The 13,776-nt window shown below is 37.7% G+C and overlaps 2 protein-coding genes across 3 annotated transcripts in view; one reads left to right on the top strand and one right to left on the bottom strand.

Annotated features, from left to right (window-relative positions):
• eprs1 (glutamyl-prolyl-tRNA synthetase 1) overlaps positions 1-1,584 on the bottom strand; it is a 29,003-nt gene extending 27,419 nt beyond the window's left edge. For both annotated transcript variants that reach the window (XM_059352533.1, XM_059352540.1), the window contains exon 1: positions 1,422-1,584. In XM_059352533.1, the coding sequence (XP_059208516.1) occupies positions 1,422-1,464 (43 nt within the window). In that variant the 5' untranslated portion in view covers positions 1,465-1,584. The remainder of the gene's footprint in view (positions 1-1,421) is intronic.
• Positions 1,585-3,884: 2,300 nt separating this feature from the next.
• Positions 3,885-13,776, top strand: tdp1 (tyrosyl-DNA phosphodiesterase 1). Its single transcript, XM_059353416.1, has 16 exons — positions 3,885-3,984; positions 4,757-5,368; positions 5,975-6,018; positions 6,423-6,478; positions 7,091-7,187; positions 7,297-7,331; positions 7,619-7,711; positions 7,835-8,005; positions 8,853-8,931; positions 9,768-9,944; positions 10,899-10,947; positions 11,119-11,185; positions 11,716-11,823; positions 12,844-12,946; positions 13,038-13,140; positions 13,529-13,776. The coding sequence occupies exons 2-16, from the start codon at positions 4,759-4,761 to the stop codon at positions 13,600-13,602; spliced, it is 1,866 nt and encodes a 621-aa protein (XP_059209399.1). The 5' UTR covers positions 3,885-3,984; positions 4,757-4,758; the 3' UTR covers positions 13,603-13,776.

Below are 13,776 nucleotides of genomic sequence, written 5' to 3'. Positions count from 1 at the left end.
TCCAGCACTTCATGTTTCAGCAAGCTTGCATCAGCCTGCTGTTCTCATTGTGGACGCAGGGGGCGCCGTTTAGTCACTGTCAAAGCTAGTCAATAGATTAGCTAATCATGGGACAAAGCATTGGCACACTAACCCAGGGAAAGTTTTGTCCAGACTCTATTGTACAAAATTAACTGTGACGTAACAAAAGACGTCATTTTAAATACATTGTGGCAACATGTACCTTTGCATATGTCTAAACCTGAACCACCCTGCTGAACTAACCTGGGTTAGCTCATGTCAGTGTGTCAAATGATCCATAATAGATGTTCCTGCATGATTTAACCATGTGCCATTTCCAAGTACATCAACGCTTTTTGCATATAATGAAGCAGTGTTTACAAGCATCCCGTGGTAAAAGTTTAACGCAAAGTGTATAATGTATAGGAACGAAAAAGAAATGTGAACAAACTGTCCACATGTTGTGGTTTAGGGTGCCACGACGACATGCTAGCTGACGTTAGCTTGTTGGAGCTGCACACTCTCATTAGCTCGCCGGTTTGCTAGCCTGCTAGCTAACTCCATACACACCCCATTGACCTTATATGGTCATACCAGTTTATATTCATATATAGGTCAAGTTACAATTGTTGCTTATTTGCAAAATAACAACTTGTCTGCTTCATAGCTCTTTTCATTTTTTTGAGTTGCAAACATGCGCTATTCAATTCGGCTGGTTTACATAAAGTAAAATATTGGCACAATTTAGAAAAAAAATATATAGTTTAATATTGTCTTTTAATTCTACACTGAAAAAAATTGGAGTGACATTTACTTTTTAAAAAGCTAGGCAAGTTTTTCCACACAGAAAGTGTTTGTTATCTTTACTCAGGCTGTTTCTAGGTAATATTTATTTAATATAACCACTTTTTAAAATGAAAATACACAAGTAAATTGCAGATTCACTGATGTCCCTCAATTACATTTTACTTGGAAATATCAACTAATTAAGCCAACTGGATTAGTGAATATTACTTGGAACGAATGATTAAATTTACATACAAAACTGAGGACACATAATAACAAACAATCACTAAGTAATGCACTATATGAAAAACTGCTATTTCAAATTAAAAGCACTGAATTCGTACTTATTTGTAGACTTTCTATAGATGATTGAAACAATAATTACAGGGCCAAAACATCTTTTTGCTTCATGTCTTTCAAACAAATCCCAAAGACAAGACCAGTGGCTTAATTTTTCTTTTACACAGCTATCTCAATATTTTTTTAATTATAGTAAAAAATAAACATCAAAGGAGGAGAGTGTGTCTGGTTTGTTAGGGTGACACGTAACAGTGCTAGCAGCTAGCCAGCCAGCTGTCACTAAGTGCATGCTCACTGGACTCAAGTATTTACTGAGGCAGCAGGCTGCAACTCACCTAGAGGCGGATTGCTTGTGTTGATGGTCAGATTTAACGCCATGCTGTGAAATCCTCTTCCACAAAGGTGGTGAAGCCTTTTTCCTGTTAAAGAACCCAACAGCAGACAGCCAAGACTACTCTCCACAACAAGCACTCCAGCGGCAAGAGAGCAGCGTGAAGAGCTGAAGGGGCAGGAGGATGCGACTTCTTTTGTTTTAATGACCGATAACAAACTACGACCTGATGGTGCAATACTGCCACCGTGTGTACAGGAGTATGAGCAGACAGACACAGGGCTCTGTCATGGCTGCATGAAAATATAGTCACCCTGTTGAAATAATCACCTAACTCATTTTTTCAAGTTTTGCAGGAAACAGAAAAAAATGACCAAAAGTGTGACATATGATTTATTGATAATTTCACTCAAAAAGGATGTAATAAAGGATGGCTATTGGCATAGCAATAACACTGTGTGTAAATTATGTAACTTAAGAGAAATAAAGGACAATTTTTTGAACATGCCTTTGTGACTTAAGCAAGATATGGTAACACTTTATTTTGAAGGGGTCTAAATAAGATTCACACAAGCCTGTCAGAAACATGACGTGACAAGTATCATGAGCATTAATGTTACTTCAAAGTGACATTAATGCTCATGACACATCCCATGTCATGTTTATGACACGCTCATGTCACTCTTATGTAGACACCTTAGAGTAAAGTGTTACCAATATTAGTGTCAACAATAAAACACTGATAAACTAAACTGATAACTAAACAATCTCCCTCTAGCTCTTCTTTGCTGGGTTCTTATCTGATGCCTATGAATGTGGCAAATTGTCAAAGAAGTGATGATCTTAAAGGGGTAAAATCACATGATTAACTGAGGATGTAGGCGATTTCACCATAGGTGGTCGGCGTCATGAGGAGATGATTTAGGCAAAAAAAATACCCCAATTTTGACAAAAAATGACTTAGGCGATTATTTTAACAGTGTGACGAAATATAATACAGAATCACAACCAGATTTATTGCCAAGTAGGTTTTACATACATTTAAAAATGTGAAATTTTAGACACACATAAAGGCTAATGTCTGTACAAAGCATTGAAATGAATGTAAGGGATTGTGTCTGATGTTAAATGCCAGTGAAAAGTAGCTTTAGAAAAAAAAAAACATATTAAGAGGAAATAAAAAAGCAAAAGAACAGTCAAGAACATAAATATAGAACAGTTACAATAAAATATTACAATATAATATTATGATAATAACTATAACAAATAACCCTTAAATATGACTGTAATATGAATAACAAAGCTATAGAGAATATGTGTAATGTACAGGGATAATAGCAAGATGTCCGTTATATAATGTTTAGTAACGTAACGCTGTAGGTTACTGTAGCCTAATACTGAGCACAGTATGTCTGTCTATCTTTCTTCAAATACATACGAAACAATTGTGTGGATTTTGTGCCGCTTTGGGTTTTTATTTACTGTATCTGTTTATAGACCTGCTTGCAACTGTATACCATAATGTGTCCTGGGAAATAATAAGATGAAGATGAATAATGATAATGGATCTCCAATGATGCTTTTTTTCTTCTCAATGCTTTATTGAAAATTACAAAAATAAATATTTCTGGCACGTTTTTCACAGTACATAACTTGCAGTGAAGAAAGAATGCTAGGTGAACATCAATCAACAGTAAAACTTATAATAATAACATCAATATTGTAAATTCAGAGCAGTTTAAATAAAATAAAAATAAATACAAAATAAAATACATATAAAAACAGTCTAAATGTTGTTTTCAATAAGGGGGATTCAAATTAGTTTTAACTGTTCATTTCAGTGGGAAAATGTTTCAAGATATCATATATTTTTTGTGCCTTTGTTAGTGTTAGAATTTTTAGAGATTTTAAGTACAATTTGAACTGCTTCATGAAGATAATAAATTTGGGAGATGATTTCATAACTATTTTTGTGGATTAAAATTGTTCCTAAACAAAGGATAACGTTGCAAAACATAGTTCATCGTTTTTGTTTTGCAAAAGCATACCGAAAGTGACATCGTCTCCAGAGATAGCAGCTGAAAATAATATGATTTCTTTGTTTAATCCAATTGTGAATGTTGCCCCATAATGTTTGTATCACCGCAGGAGAAGAAGAAAGTGGTTTCAATGTCATTTTCACAGAATGTGCATAAATTGTCATTGATATGAAAGCGTAGTCTAAGTAATTATTTAGAGGGATACATGTTATTCATAATTGTAAAGTGTGTTTCTTTCATTTTGGGGGGTATAGGACATTTTAGGTACATCGTTCTTAGTTTATCAATTGATTGATTATCAAAAACCGCCCATGCTTCTGAGTGAAGCGAGTCGCTGCTCGGTGTGTATCTTTGATCCCGCCGTTGTGGCGGAACGACGTGAAAATGCAGGAAAAAGTTTCCACCCGGACACGTGTTCCTGGCGCACCTCTTGGTTTGTTCCATTGGACTGCATTGTATCAAGTTTGCGGCGGATTGATAAGAGTCACAACATTATTCACGTGTGCTGCTGCTCACTTATCTGACTTGGTAAAGCAAATATCACGCTCGACCACTTTGTTGCATTATTTACGCTCGACATAACGGCATGATATCATATTTGTACATTTCACAACTTGCATGATTTATTCATCTTGTTTTCTTGACAATTGTGTTCACTATCAGGCATGTTAATCTTTAATATACAATCTATTTTCGTGCTGTATGTTTGCGTATAATTCATACTTAGCATACTTTAGCACCATTTCTTCTAACCGTTTCCTGTTACTGTGAATATACGCATGTAGTTTATATTTAGCTAATAACACTATTTATAGAAGTAAATTCTTGTGATTCGAATTTGCACTGTGCGATGTATCACAACATTTAATAATAGACTAGATGCATCCAAATGCAGACATAACATGAGTTGTTCTTAAGCCCAAAGCATGTACAAACATTTTGAATAAAATATGTCTCTATTAGGTTCCTGTTATAAAAAGTAATGATCTCAGATCACCACCAGATTGTTAGAATAAGACTGTAAATCTGGCCTGCAATGGCTGTTGTTTGTCACAAGGAGTGCATATAAAGAAAGAAACAAATAAATAAATAATGATGTATAGTCTATTTCAGTTTTAATGACAGTCTATAAATAATGCTATTAATAGAAATTAAGAATGGGTAGTCATGTGGACAAAAGTTAAAAGTGCTGGGGAACACAGGCTGGTTGCATGCTGCAAGATTGAGCCGTGGCTATACTTCAGACTTGCTCTCATCCTGTTTCATAACTAATGCTTGATCTCTCTGTATCTCTGGTCAGGCATGTCTCAGGACAGTCAACATGGCAGGTGGACCATCTCCAGCAGTGATGATGATGACGACCTTCCTCCTTCTGGAAGGACAACATCTAAGCCCCACCCACCTGTTATCTCCAGTCACAGCTCCCCTCTGCCTGCCTCTCCTCCCAGCACCAAAGTGAAACCAGTAACAGCTGCTGTGGAGGTGAAACCAGAACCAGCGAACCCTGCCGTATCCTCACTTGTTATTGGCTCCGAGGCCAGACAGTCAGCGGCAGCAAACCAGTTAAATCCAGTGAAGTATGAAACTAGTCCGTCATTGGCTGGAAAGCGGAAGAAAGAGGTGTCCGAAGGCTCAGGCTGGGCCCTCTCAGATAGTGATGATGATGATGGAGATGTGAAGGGTAAGAGCATCAGTAACTTACCAAAGAGGGCGCCTCCAAGCCCCAAAGCAAAGAAACCGAAGGTGGAGAACGAGCGGCCTCCGAGTCCCCACGGCCGCCTCTACTATATCGACGAGCCGGAGGACTTCTTTGAGAGCAGCATTCCTTGTCACAATGACACCTACCGGTTTTATCTCAACAAAGTCACAGGCCTGGACAGGAAGTACAACAGTGGAGCTTTGCACATCAGAGGTGACAAGAGTTCATTTCATTCAATTTAATTAATTCTTCTTTAGGAACATTAGGGTGTTGGACATCATCCATTCTTTTTATGACTCTACTTGACTATAGAAACTCTTAGTTGACCAACACTTCTGTGATTTTGTCGACTAATCGATGAGTTGATTTAATCAGCATGAAGTAACTAGAGATGTGCTCATTTGCTGCTTGGAAATAAGTCATTCAAATAAAAACGCATTAAAAAAAGTTGAATAAATAAATGTTAGACAAATGAGTTAAAGAACTGACTAAGAGGGGGCAACTCTAATTCCTTTATAATCTAAATGTCCCTGAGGAACTTCATTGTTCCAGTAGAGTTGTTCAGTGGCCAGCAGGAAACAACCTGTTCCATTGAGAAGTCTAAATATGTGAAAACAGTGTTAAGAAAAGTTGAAAATGCTCTCTTGGTGAATGCAAGGTCAATATTTTAATCTCACATGTGTGTGTGTGTGTGAGATGTGAGATGTGTAATGAGAATGATGCTTGTGCGGTTGCTTCAGGTCACCCAAACCTCTTATATTATCATCAGGTCTTTATACTTTGGTTTTATCTACTAATCTTTACTTCTTGTCTTTCTAGACATTCTCTCTCCATTGTTTGGAACCCTAAAAGAGTCTGTTCAGGTGGGTGAGTTATGTTCTGTGTTTTTTTTTTTTTTTTGCCATGTTAGCGTCGGCATGGTGATGTCAGTCTGTCAGTTGGCTCGTCAGTACCACTTTGGTCCAGACTGAATATCTTATAATATCTAACAACTATTTGTTGAATTGCTGTGAAGTATTCTACTAATAATAAAATATTTCCCACTGATTGTGCTAATCATCTGACTTTCATGGATTTACCATGATGAGGTTGACATAACTAGATGCATTGCCATTATATTTGGTTTAGCATGCTGCCATTAGCATTTAATGCAAATACATTCTGACAGCTAGCTGCTAGCATGGCTGTAGACTCTTGTACACATCTTTTTACCAGGTTTGGAAGGAATTTTTTTCACTTAACACAGATACACTCTCTTTTCTCACAGTTTAACTACTGCTTTGATATTGCCTGGATGGTTCAGCAGTACCCATCAGAGTTTAGGTAAGTTCTACTTCTTCTTTACTACCATCACATTATCATAAACATATTCCCATATGATTAGAGAGGATCTTCTCATGTCCACATTATACTGATGGATGCACTCGTTAATGTATTTTGGCTTGTAGAATATGGTTGCAAATGTCTTATTTAGTGATGTACAAATTAAGCTTTGTGAACGATTTGTTGACCCCACTAGATGGTCCTCTTGTTTTAAAGAAAAAGCCTCAAGAAAACGATTCATGTGGCTTTATTTGGCCATCACTAGTATTACTGTATGTGAGATGTTTTCTTATTTAAATAAAGCCTGGAGAAAAACAGAAGAAAAAGTCTAAACAAGCTCTTTTTTTTCAGCAGAAGTTTATGTTTTGTGGAATTCTGCAAGAATACATGAACTAGTTGATGATAATGGCATTGTTTGGTTATTTAAGTATGCACTGAATAAAGACAATGCAAATATTAAGTTCTAGGAGAAAAAGCATTTAAGTGAAGAATTTTGATAATGAATTACTCCAGTGGTGGCAACTACAGGTGGTGGGAAGTAATAATGCTGGTGACAGTCTGATGAAACCAAACATTCCCAGTCTTAACCTGGTTTTTGGGTTGTGTTTACAGGGATTGTCCAGTCCTGATCGTCCATGGAGATAAGAGGGAGGCCAAGGCCCGGCTCCTCGGGCAGGCTAAGCCTTTTCCACATGTTCGCTTCTGTCAGGTACAAACTCACCACCGCATGAAACAGTTGTTCTACATCAGTTTTATCTGTTAACAAGACTCTGGAGTTTCATTTAAATGTGACTAATGTGTGGGACTTTCTCTGACAGGCCAAGCTGGATATTGCTTTTGGAACGCACCACACGTAAGCATTTCTTTCCCCTTTTGGTATCATACCTGTTGGCTGTTTGTTTTGTTATCAGTTTTGAACATTATTGCAGCCCAATGAATGGCAGGTTTGTAAGTCCATAACTCAGGTTTAGGCATTTCTCAATAACCAACCCCAACCACTTCTCTTTCCACTCTTCCCACTTCCCTTCTACTTCTACAATGAAGTATTTTTTTAGCGTTTAGGTGACTTACGTTGCAGATATTATAGGTGTGTACTCTGTTGTTTTCATATAAAGCAGAAAGTTGTGTGTGCTTGTGCAGGAAGATGATGTTGCTGTGGTATGAGGAAGGCTTCAGAGTCGTCATCATGACCTCCAACCTCATCAGAGCTGACTGGTACCAGAAAACACAAGGGTGAGCCTGTCTGTCAGGAAATGTTTTCAACTGTACACATAATCTGGGCAGCCACATGAAAAGAAAAGATAGTCCAACTTGAGGGAGACATGAGGTTTGTTTTTTTTATTATTTCCAAACCAGATTGTGGATGAGCCCCATGTTCCCACGGTTACCAAAGGGCAGCAGTGAGAGTTCAGGTGAGTCGCCGACCTTCTTTAAGAGGGACCTGCTGGAATACCTGGCCTCATACCGCGCGCCTGAACTGGAGGAGTGGATCCAACGGATCAAAGAACACGACCTGTCAGAGACCAGGTGAACTACAACATTCAAGATATAAAATCTGCATTACAAGTAACTCTTTTTCCAACACTATCTTTATTTATTTTCAGACATAATAACACATACATGTTACTACTGGGACTCCAAACATATGCCCCAAACCATGTAAAGCAACACAAATAGTAAATATAAATCACTAACAAAAGAAGGAAACTTAAATACACAATAAAAAAAAAAAAAAAATATATATATATATAAAAAATATAAAATATATATAAAAATATATATATAATAAAATAAGAAATAATAGAAATAAGAATACAGATGGGGGAGAATAAATACAAAACCAACCATACACTGCATATAAATGCATAAACACATAAATTAGAAAGTGGTCAGTCAACATCAGACAAACATTTTTCCAAAATGAGGTGCAGAGGGCTACTTATGGCTCATCCCCAGGTGTTTCCACCAAACCTGACAAGTCTTTATTCCAAAGAACATTTCTAAAGGGGCCCCAGATGTTATCAAAAGTAGGTTGTTTACCCTTGATTGCATATGTGATCTTTTCTAAGGGCAGAGTTGCTGTTAATTCAGAAAGCCATTTACCTATCCTTGGTCTATCCAAGGATGGACTCTTTTGGCCAACAACAGGCCTATATCTAAAAATAATCGATGTTTCTTTCTTATGTTACAATTAGCTGGGTAGATACCCAATAGGAATATTTTTGGATCTAAATGTAATTTTATCTCTAATATTTCCTCAATACATTGTTTCACTTCGTCCCAGAATTTCTTTATTTGAGAACAATGCCATAAACAATGGAAAATCGTGCCGTACAAGTAACTCTTATCCTCTACTCATATCTTCTGTCATCAGGGTTTATTTGATCGGCTCAACGCCAGGCAGATATGTTGGCTCAGACATGGACCGCTGGGGCCACCTGAGGCTGAGGAAGGTAAGGTGTCTCTGTTTGTCTCAGGTCTCTTCATCTCCCATTGGGCGAAATACTCTTATTACAATTTTTACCCACATATTGCAAATCATTTTTTAAATTCTTTTTCTTCTGTATTATTAACTATACATAAGCAACAATGCTGCAGTAATTCAGGCAAAAGGAGCCCCAACTAAGTATTGAGTGCTGTACATGCTCATACTTTTCATGTGAATACTTTTCAGTTGGCCAACATTTCTAAAAATCCTTTTTTTGTATTGGTCTTAAGTAATATTCTAATTTTCTGAGATACTGAAATTGGGATTTTCATTATTTGCCAGTTATAATAATCAAAATTAAAATAAACACTTGAAATATATCAGTCTGTGTGGAATGAATGTATACATTATACAAGTTTCACTTTTTGAATGGAATTACTGAAATAAATCAACTTTTTCATGATATTCTAATTATATGACCAGCACCTGTACGTCCCCGATTCCAAAGAAGTTGGGATGCTGTGAGAAACGTAAATAAAAAAAAGAATGAATCCAATTCAGAATTTATATTAACAAAACAAAAGTGCCTCAGTTCGAACATGTACCTGCACCTGTACCCGGGTAGGTTTTGGGATAGGGGAAGGGTTAGGGTTGATAAAAGCTCTCAAGTATTTGCCTTCTTTTGTACATAGTCCACTAGGAATAAGTTTCAGTTCAGCAGCACCCCGGTAAGCAGGTGGATTAGAAAAATATCAAAATGCTGCAAATTTAATGTAAAAATAAATGGTGTTTTCACAAGACAATGACATCCTCTAACTGGGATTTCCTCATGTCTTTATTCTTTTCTTCTTCTTTTATTAGCTGTTGTATGAACACACAGATCCTATTCCCGGGGAGGAAAAGTGGCCCGTGATTGGCCAGTTCTCCAGCATCGGCTCGATGGGATTGGATAAGACCAAATGGTTAACAGGGGAGTTTCAGCGCACCATGACCACGCTGGGAAAATCCTCTCTTCGCCAAGATCCCCCCATGCACTTGGTACATCCCTCAACACAATCTTTTTTTTTTTTTTTTTTAATTCACTTTTTAATGAGGAATTTTTTTAAACATTTTATACAGAACAAAGAACATGAACAGTTGGGGTGGGGGGTACCTATATCACACAGCATCATCATTTTCTCCTAGCATCATTATTTGCAGCAGTCGTTGTTAGTTAAATGACAGTTTTATATAAAATCAGAACTTGTAGGCTTAACATATTCTGTCCATTTTGACCAGGTTTTGTAAAATGAGTCCATTTGCAATTTTAGTTGAAAAGTCACTTTTTCCATTTTGTAGATGTTTTGTATGATGTAGATCCAGTCCTCATTTTGTGGTTGCTCAGGTTTGAGCCATCGCCTGGTAATGGCCTTTTTGCTTGCTGCTAAAAGAATATAAAGCAGTTTCGTGTCTGCATTGCTAAAGCCGTCTTCTCAACACAATCTCAATGTGGCCTGTTTCCTGTGTGATGCAGCACATAGATGCCACGAGAAGGATAGTCAAACATAATACAACACAACTTAGGTTTTCTATGACTACTGCTGTTGCTATTATTATCCTCTAATCGAGAAGGGTTTTGGTGTTTTTCGCTCCAAACTCAGCTCAGAAAACAAGCATTTAAAAGTTGTTTTTCTTGATTTTTTTCACACATACGGCTCAACAAAAGAGAAATCAATTTGTTTTGGAACAAGTTTGTCCACTCCAAATGATGATGCCCAAGAAATGACCTGAACAAAGCAAAATTATAAGAAAAGAGAAATCACAAGCAGAGGACAGGGTCTCTGAAATAGAGACCTACCAAACACATCTAGTGGCTCATAAATTATGATTGACAGGCATTATATTTGTTTAATTTGATACATTGTTTTTAGGAAGGTCCTGCATAGTATACCTTTAAGATTATAAAAGCTCAGAATTTCTAAAACAAGTCAATAATTGGTTGATCTTTGGCAGGTGTATCCATCAGTTGAAGATGTGAGGACTAGTTTAGAAGGTTATCCAGGTGAGTAATGTTTTTTACATTTTTCCTTTAAAAAATGAATTGGTTAATATGTGATGTAGAGGTCACAGTAAATGTCATCAGTGTTTGACTAATTGCTTGATTGATCTAACATCTTATTGTTTAGTGGCTGCAGTGTATTTGGTTGTGATGTACGTCTCTCCCGTCCTGCAGCGGGAGGCTCTCTCCCCTACAGCGTCCAGACGGCTCAGAAACAGCTCTGGCTCCACGCTTTCTTTCAGTAAGTTCACATCTTTTTGTATTTTGTATTTTTATTGTATTTTTATATTTTATTGCTTGAAGTATGCCTAGGTTGTTCTTTTTATTTAATTGTGTTGTCATTGTCTCTGTGTGTAATGCTGCTACACTGTAATTTCCCAGCTTGGGATAAATAAAGTCTATCTATCTATCTATCTATCTATCTATCTATCTATCTATCTATCTGTCTATCTGTCTGTCTGTCTGTCTGTCTGTCTGTCTGTCTGTCTGTCTGTCTATCTACCAATCAGAATTCCCTATTTCACCTCTGTAAAACTGGACAACTAGTCATGATGTCTCTCTTTCTTTTTTTCTTTTTGTAATGCCATTATTGCAACTTACTGTGGCTGGTCTCACTGTACAGAATCTACACACCGAGTTACATTTGTATTTTAAGTTTTGTCAGAAATTATGGGACAAGAAAATGTGTGGGAAATTGTAAGTCAGTGATGAGCGACTGTTTACATATCTCTATTCATTTGTGTCTGTGTCTGTGTCTGTGTGTACGTGTAGCCGCTGGAAGGCGAATACGACAGGAAGAAGTCACGCCATGCCACACATCAAGACTTACATGAGGGCGTCACCAGATTTCACTCAACTCGCCTGGTTCCTCGTCACAAGGTGTGGTGTTATCCATTGTGTCATGTTTTTCTATTTTTGTCTATGAAAGCAAACTTATTTTCTTGCCGTTTATATAATCGGGAATATACTGTGTGTGTGTTAGATGTAAAACATAATGAAACATGTACATATTTCTCATCAGTCTGTCAGTTTAGCAGACAAACCAGCTGCCAAGAGTGTTCATGACAATCAATCTGTGTTTCACCTCAGCAGTCAAAATTGAAAATGAGGCCCCGTTTACACGAGGACGCTTGCGGGTAAAAACGACAAAATATTTTATCGGAAGTGCCTTTTGTTTAGACGGTGACGGCGTTTTCGGGGCTTAAAAACGCAAAAATCTGAAACCACCTTCCAAAGTGGAAAAGTTGAATCCGCTTCGCCGTAGCGTGTCGTCTACACTGACAAGACGCAAAACTCTGATCTGATCTGCTCACGTCACGTATGTGTTAACGTCACATACATGCTCCAGTACAGGAAAATAAACAAACGTGGGATTATTTCCATGCGTCGGACCTTCAAGCTGCTCTGGCAGCTCTAATAAACTTACAGGAGTCTTTCCATCAAATGTACAGGATATATACAGATAGTATTAATGAACAGAGAAGGATCTGGAATTACCTCCATCACATTCTGGATGCACCAATTGGTCGGAGGCGAGCCAGACGGCTGTGAACGAGACCTGGGAGATCTAGTGATGGTGGAGAACTTTGTGGAAGGAGTAGCTGATGAAAATGTACTTCTGCATGCCCAAAGATGCTCTTATCACTTTAAGTGATGCCGCCTGGCATGCATACAATCTAATTCCACACACTTTTGCGTCACCGTATGCAGAAGATTTCCTCCCGAAAATGCTCGTCTAAACGAGGAATAAAAAGTGAAGACGCGACGCCACTTTTGTGTCTTCTGTTCAGACCGTCATCATGTAAACGTAGCCTGAATTAAGATGAACATTTAGGATTACTGATATGCTAAAATGATCTATACAGCTGTATTGTACCATCTTATGTGTTTATGTTTCAGTTCCAACCTGTCCAAAGCAGCGTGGGGTGCTCTGGAGAAGAACAACACTCAGGTGATGGTTCGGTCCTACGAGCTGGGAGTCCTCTTCGTGCCGTCCGCCTTCGTAAGAACACCACAAAACAGTACATGGACAAACAGTATTACATGTGCTGAGTCACAGAGTAACACGTGGTGTGATGCTTGTCTACTTCCAGAACATGAAGACTTTTCCTGTTCACAAAAATCCATTTCCCGTCTCCTCCTCGCCTGGTTTCCCCGTGCCCTTTGACCTCCCCCCCACATGCTACTCTCCTAAAGGTACAGAAGTGTTATAAGCAATATGTTGCTCTCTTAACTGCAGTTTAAAATGGGTCCTCTCAGGATTTAGTAATATATCATAATAATTATTCTAGAAATAAATGTTCTAAAATTCAAAGCATTTCTTATATAGATTATTGCTCAAGCTAGAGCCATTTAAACCAATTTATTTTAGCAGATCAATTCAGCTAAGTGGCCATAAGTGAAAACTGATGGGATCTACGAGATACCACAGAGATATTAATCTTTGAGTGGGGCATGTTCTTCCCCTCAGAGATTGAATGAAGACGCTGTCGCAGGCATAGATGCTGCCATTTTGTCCCATTCAATCTCTTTTATTTATAAAACCATTTAATTTTATTGACCTCTTTTCTTTCTGTGTTTTCAGATCAGCCTTGGATCTGGAACATTCCGTATAGCCAGGCTCCCGACACACACGGCAACATCTGGGTTCCCTCCTAAACACACACACACACACACACACACACACAGACCTATCAATGACTTTAAACTACTATTTGTAATTGTCAGTACTTTATCTAGGTGTTAGTTGTCCGTAACATTTATTTTTATATTTTCTACCTTACTGTAGACTCACATGTTTTCTACCAATAAATAAAATAACCTCATCATCAA

This window comes from Centropristis striata, chromosome 2 (genome assembly GCF_030273125.1).
Source record: "Centropristis striata isolate RG_2023a ecotype Rhode Island chromosome 2, C.striata_1.0, whole genome shotgun sequence".
Taxonomy (NCBI): Eukaryota; Metazoa; Chordata; class Actinopteri; order Perciformes; family Serranidae; genus Centropristis; species Centropristis striata.
Note: the sequence above shows the minus strand (reverse complement) of the source record. Positions and strands in the feature narration are given on the sequence as shown.